Here is a 7,167-nt window from a genome sequence, read left to right on the forward strand (position 1 = left end):
TCCTTTTGTTCCAGCATTTTCAGGAATATTTCAGGAATATTTCTTATCCATGGGTTGTATTTCTACTATTTTCACTCTGTGTGATTATCATCTCATGCCATTTCATCATTTTTTTAAATTAATTAATTTATTTTTAGCTGCGTTGGGTCTTCATTGCTGCGCGCGGGCTTTCCCTAGTTGCAGCGGGCGGGGGCTCATCTTCACTGTGGTACATGGGCTTCTCATTGTGGTGGCTTCCCTTGTTGCAGAGCATGGGCTCTAGGCACGCAGGCTCAGTAGTTGTGGCTCACAGGCTCTAGAGCACAGGCTCAGCAGATGTGGCACATGGGCTTAGTTGCCCCACGGCATGTGGAATCTTCCCAGACCAGGGCTCAAACCCGTGTCCCCTCCATTGGCAGGTGGATTCTTAACCAATGCATCACCAGGGAAGTCCCCATGCCATTTCATCTTTATCCTTTATTTCTACAGTCTTGGAAAGCTAGTTCATAGATTACATTTTCTCCATTGTTAGTTCTGCTTATAAGTGCATCTTTGCCTTTGATCGCATCCTTCTCTTACTTTGGCTGGCTCCATGTTTGATAAGGCAGGGAATGTGGAGAGATTTAAACCCACCTGGATGTGTCCTGGGCATCTGGCAGGAACTCTCCTCAGACCTACAACTGAAGGATGGTGTGGTTTGCACAAATCTGGCCCAACTTCCAGCAGGTACTCATCAGTCTCTCTGTTTCACAAGGTGGATTTTGACCATTTCTGCCCCCAAGGCTCTTCTGTCGCAGAGCATTTCCGAAGAGAATACCCATCCCCATGTGCCATTCATCCTCCTCCCGCTCTGTGTTGTACTGGGAGATGTGATCTTGGAATCAATATAAAAAGAGACGAACTGAAGGGGGAGAGTTTCATGGGACCCAATTCTGGTCCTCTTGGAACATAATTCCTTTGCAGAGGGGGAGCCATGGTCTGACTTCAGGTTATGGTAGCCCTGAGGTCCTGAGCCTGGGTAGAAAGTGGGATAAGTAAAGCCTTCTCTTGGGGTCTTGTTGTCTATTCCATGTTGGGATTAGGAGATGAAACAGATATTGCTGGGGCGGGGGTGTTTCCTCAAACCAACCCCATTGGTACAGTACTTGGTGCAAATTCCCTCTAGATTTCTTATCAATGCTGATAAGAGGTTTTAAGTTTTTGCAGAACGTCATGGGCGTTTTAATAGGAAATAGAGTGCATCTCAGGCTAATTCAATGGTCAATTTTCACATGTGCCTGATGCACGCCCCCCCCCCAAGAAAACAATGTATTCACTATTACATACAGACAATGACTCTTCAATTCCAATAAGGGTTAAAAATTACCCCACTCATCAACTCCCATGGCAGCCAAACGACACTTGCAGGTAAAATTCTAAAAGATGCCGCACAAGAGATAATCACTAGCATCAGGGCCTCCAAGCAAGCAAGGCTGTCAGGCAAAATGGCTTGTAGGAATTCTAGCCATTTCCAGAAGCTTGTAATTACGCTGACTCATCCTGTATTACATTAGCAGATAGTTCACCAGCAAGAATATGCCTTAAACACCAAAAGGAAAAATATAACACAATGTATCTTTACCTTATAATAAATCCGGGCCACCAAACCCCGCTGAAGAACCCTTCATGAAAATTGACTGCTTTCAACAGAAAGGCGAGATTACCAACTGTGTCCGTGTTAAACGCCAGGAAACTGAAGGAAAAACACAGTGACCATCATTATTATTTTGTCCTCACCAAAGAATTTCAATTTGAAAGAAATAGGGTTTGTTTTTTCAAAAAGAATTTCCTCCCAATAGATAAGTAGTGTAAGTACACGTAATCATCCCCTTGCATCTCTTACTTGCTGTATTTTGTGCCTCTTCTCGCTATTTTTTGGATGAATGCCTCGCTATTTTTTGGATGAATGCTTGGATCTAGTTATTCTGTGTGGTCATCCTTGTGATATAAGGATAATTTGGTTTACTGCTTTTTCTACTTACGACTTTTTTAATCTTTTAAAGAATATTTTATTTAGCTTTTTAAAAAAATTTTATTGAAGTGTACTTGATGTACAATATTATATATTACAGGTGTACAATATAATGGTTCACAATTTTTAAAGGCTGTACTCCATTTAGTTATTACAAACTGTTGGCTATATTCCCTGTGTTGTACAATATATCCTTGTAGCTTATTTTATACCTAATAATTTATACCACTTACTATTGTATTAAAATAGTGTTTAATATTTTACATAGTCTTCCTTCATTAACAGCTATATAATTTTCATGAAGTAGGTTTATAATAATTTACCCAACATTGTTGGACATTTGTTATAACAGTGATTATAAATGAATAGTAGTAGTCAAATATATCTGTCACAAAGTACTTGGCAATGAATAATGTTTCTCAAATACATTATGTATTTATTGCTAACTATTGCTGTGAATTATTCAATAATCTCAATAATTCTGTGATGTGGATACTACAATTAACCAATGTACAGTTGGGAGAATCTGAGGCTCTGCAAGATTCAGTAACCTGCTCAAGGTCACAGAGGCAGAACACATTCATGCTCAGTGTTGTCTCAGGGGATGCCCGTATTGAAGGGAAGAGGAGCCCCAGAGGGCAGTGAGAGGGGTGTGGACAAGCACAGGGCAGAGTGTGTCACAGAGATGGTGACTTTCTTCAGCAGGAAGTAATTTCCATCTTCCCCATCTGGCAAATGAGGAAACTGAGGCACATGGGAGTTAAGAGATTTAGGCACAAACAGACTCAAAACACCCAAGTCTCCCTCAAAAGCTCTTGGGGCTTTTCATCATGCAACTCTGCCTTTTGGGGTGATTTTGTCCCCCCAACACTCCATGAAACTTCTGTCGTTAGAACTTAGAATTAACTAAGGAGTTAATTCACAGTTAGGGTTTCCCATATCTCAGCTACCCCTTTGCCCTCCCCTTCCCCCAGATCTTTGGGAAGTAAGTTATTATAAGACCCAAATAATTTAGATTCTCTTTAACTAAAATTTAAAACCTACACGTAGCTTGTTGTTGCTTAATCAGAAGCCACAAGAGAAATATTAAGAAGCACTGATACAGTGCTTTTGAGAATCATCCTCCATTTAGACAAGTAAGATGGGAGGTTACTTACATGCCAGTTACATGGAGATTTAAATTATATCAATAGTTATTCTGAATCTAGTCTTTAGAAGATTGGGTTTCTGTTTCAAACTATTTCACAACAGCTGTAAAGAACTTTCATATTCTACTGAAAAGCATGTTTTAGTCATTCCAGGGACTTACTATGAAACATGGAGACTGTGAATGTTGTTATTAGAAACTACCTTTCCTGGGATATTTATTGTAGAACGCTGTCCACCTGAGGTTGTGAACAGCATGCACCACAGGAAGTGGACTTCATCCACCCACCCTATCATAGTCACCTACCAAGCATGACTGTGCCACATGGCTCTAGGAGCTCACCCAGCATAGAAGACTAGGCAGAGTATCTTAAAAGTAGGAAAATCACTAAGGGCAACTTCCTTGTATTTCACAAGAAGGTCAAAATGACTCTAAATTTAAATAAAATTTAAATTAAATTCAAAGGTACATCATGAGTCATCAGGAAGCTGCAAATGGAAACCACAATGAGGTAGCATAATAAATCCACCAGAATGACTGAAACTAAATAGACTGACAACTTCAAATGTTGACAAGGATAAGGAGTAGCCAGAACTCTCATACTTGTTGATGGACTGTAGAACTGTAAAACCACACTGGAAAAAGTTCTCAGTTTCTCATAAAACTAAATACACATAACCTATGACTCAGCAATTCCATTCCTACTATTTGCCTTAGAGAAATAAAAACACATTCATGAAAACACTTGTATACAATGTTCACGGAAGTTCTGCTCAGAGGAGTGAAAACCTGTTAATACCCGAGGTGTCTACCTGTCACGAGAATGGAAAACAATACAATTATATGCCAATAAAATGGACAACCTAGAAGAAATGGATAAAGTCCTAGAAACGTATGCTCTTTAAAGACCGAATGAAGAAGAAATAGAAAATATGAACAGACTAATTACCAGTAATAAAATTGAATCAGTAAAAGAACCAAACAAACTAAAAAAACTCCCAACAAACAAAAGTCTAGGACAAGGTGGCTTCATAGGTGAATTCTACCAAAAATTTAAAGAACAAGTAACATCTATCTTTCTCAAACTACCCCAAAATATCGAAGAGAAAGGAACACTTCTGAACTCATTATATGAGGCCAGCATCACCCTGATACAAAAACCAGTAAAGATATTAGACAAGGGGAGACCTTCAAGGTGGTGGAGGAGTAAGACATGGAGATCAACTTCCTCCCCAAAAATACATCAGAAATACATCTACATGTGGAACAACTCCTACAGAACACCTACTGAATGCTAGCAGAAGACCTCAGACTTCCCAAAAGATATATATATTTTTTTTCCTTTTTCTCTTTTTGTCAGTGTGTATGTGTATGCTTCTTTGTGTAATTTTTGTCTGTATAGCTTTGCTTTTACCATTTGTCCTAGGGATCTGTCTGTCAGGGCTTTTTTTTTTTTTTTCTTTCTTTTCGGTATGCAGGCCTCTCACTGTTGTGGCCTCTCCCGTTGCGGAGCACAGGCTCCAGACGCGCAGGCTCAGCGGCCATGGCTCAGGGGCCCAGCCGCTCTGCGGCATGTGGGATCCTCCCGGACAGGGGCACAAACCCGTGTCCCCTGCATCAGCAGGCAAACCCTCAACCACTGCGCCCCCAGGGAAGCTCCGGGGGTTTTTTTTAGTATAGTTTTTAGCACTTGTTATTATTGGTGGATTTGTTTTTTGGTTTGGTTGCTCTCTTTCTTTCCCTCCCTCTCTCCTTCCCTCCCTCCCTTCCTTCCTTCCTTTCTTTTTTCTCCGTTTTCTTCTGAGCCGTGTGGCTGAGAGGGTCTTGGTGCCCTGGCCGGGTATAAGGCCTGTGCCTCTGAGGTGGGAGAGCCAAATTCAGGACACTGGTCCACAAGAGACCTCCTAGCTCCACATAATATCAAACGGTGAAAACTCTTCCCAGAGATCTCCATCTCAATGCTGAGACCCAGCTCCACTCAAAGAGCAGCAAGCTACAGTGCTGGACACCCTATGCCAAACAACTAACAAGACAGGAACACAACCCAACCCGTTAGCAGAGAGGCTGCCTAAAATCATAATAAGGTCACAGGCACCCCAAAACACACCATCAGATGCAGTCCTGCCCACCAGAAAGACAGGATCCAGCCTCATCCACCAGAACACAGGCACAAGTCCCCTCCACCAGGAACCCTATACAAAGCACTGAACCATCTTTACCCACTGGGGGTAGACAGCAAAAATAACAGGAACTACGAACCTGCAGCCTGTGAAAAGGAGACCCCAAACACAGTAAGTTAAGCAAAATGAGAAGACAGAGAAACACACAGCAGATGAAGGAGCAAGGTAAAAACCCATCAGACCGGGCTTCCCTGGTGGCACAGTGGTTGAGAGTCCACCTGCCGATGCACGGGACACGGGTTCATGTCCCAGTCCGGGAAGATCCCACATGCCGCGGAGCAGCTGGGCCCATGAGCCATGGCCGCTGAGCCTGCGTGTCCAGAGCCTGTGCTCCACAACGGGAGAGGTCACAACAGTGAGAGGCCCGCGTACCGCAAAAACAAAAACAAAAACCCATCAGATCAAACAAATGAAGAGGAAATAGGCAGTCTACCTGAAAAAGAATTCAGAGTAATGACAGTGAAGATGATCCAAAATCTTGTAAATAGAATGGAGAAAAGACAAGAAACATTTAACAAGGACCTAGAAGAACTAAAGAGCAAACAAACAATGATGAACAACACAATACATGTAATTAAAAATTCTCTAGAAGGAATCAATAGCAGAATAACTGAGGCAGAAGAACGGATAAGTGACCTGGAAGATAAAATAGTGGAAATAACTACTGCATAGCAGAATAAAGAAAAAAGAATGAAAAGAATTGAGGACAGTCTCAGAGACCTCTGGGACAACAGTAAATGCACCAACATTTGAATTATAGGGGTCGCAGAAGAAGAAGACAAAAACAAAGGGTCTGAGAAAATATTTGAAGAGATTATTGTTGAAAACTTCCCTAACATGGGAAAAGAAACAGTCAATCAAATCCAGGAAGTGCAGAGAGTCCCATACAGGATAAATCCAGGAGAAACACGCCAAGACACATATTAACCAAACTGTCAAAAATTAAATACAAAGAAAAAATATTAAAAGCAGCAAGGGAAAAACAGCAAATAACATACAAGGGAATCCCCAAACAGCTGATCTTTCAGCAGAAACTCTGCAAGCCAGAAGGGAGTGGCAGGACATATTTAAAGTGATGAAAGGGAAGAACCTACAACCAAGATTACTCTACCCAGCAAGGATCTCATTCAGATTCAACGGCAAAATTAGAACCTTTACAGACAAGCAAAAGCTAAGAGAATTAAGCACCACAAAACCAACTTTACAACAAATGCTAAAGGAACTTCTCTAGGCAGGAAACAAGACAGAAGGAAAAGACCTACAATAACAAAAACCCAATACAATTAAGAAAATGGTAATAGGGACATACGTATTGATAACTACCTTAAATGTAAATGGATTAAATGCTCCAACCAAAAGATACAAAATGGCTGAGTGGATAAACAAACAAGACCCATATATATGCTGTCTACAAGAGACCCACTTCAGACCTAGGGACATACAGACTGAAAGTGAGGGGATGGAAAAAGATACTCCATGCAAATGGAAATCAAAAGAAAGCTAGAGTAGCAATTCTCATATTAGACAAAATAGACTTTAAAATAAACACTATTACAAGAGACAAAGAAGGACACTACATAATGATCAAGGGATCAATCCAACAAGAAGATATAACAATTGTAAATATTTATGCACCCAACATAGGAGCACCTCAATACATAAGGTAAATGCTAACAGCCATAAAAGGGGAAATTTACAGTAACACAGGAAGAATAGGGGACGTTAACACCCCACTTTCACCAATGGACAGATCATCCAAAATGAATTAAATAAGGAAACACTAGCTTTAAATGATACATTAAACAAGATGGACTTAATTGATATTTATAGGACATTCCATCCAAAAACAA

At 40.8% G+C, this 7,167-nt stretch overlaps 1 protein-coding gene across 1 annotated transcript in view; it reads right to left on the bottom strand.

Annotated features, from left to right (window-relative positions):
* The window catches only part of ACOXL (acyl-CoA oxidase like), a 307,274-nt gene that overhangs the window by 79,195 nt on the left and 220,912 nt on the right, over positions 1-7,167 (bottom strand). Inside the window, 2 exon segments of the mRNA XM_024743961.1 lie at positions 1,601-1,644; positions 1,647-1,711. Of these exon segments, the coding sequence (XP_024599729.1) occupies positions 1,601-1,644; positions 1,647-1,711 (109 nt within the window).

Source organism: Neophocaena asiaeorientalis, unplaced genomic scaffold, assembly GCF_003031525.2.
Source record: "Neophocaena asiaeorientalis asiaeorientalis breed wild unplaced genomic scaffold, Neophocaena_asiaeorientalis_V1.1 scaffold114, whole genome shotgun sequence".
In the NCBI taxonomy this organism is placed as follows: Eukaryota; Metazoa; Chordata; class Mammalia; order Artiodactyla; family Phocoenidae; genus Neophocaena; species Neophocaena asiaeorientalis.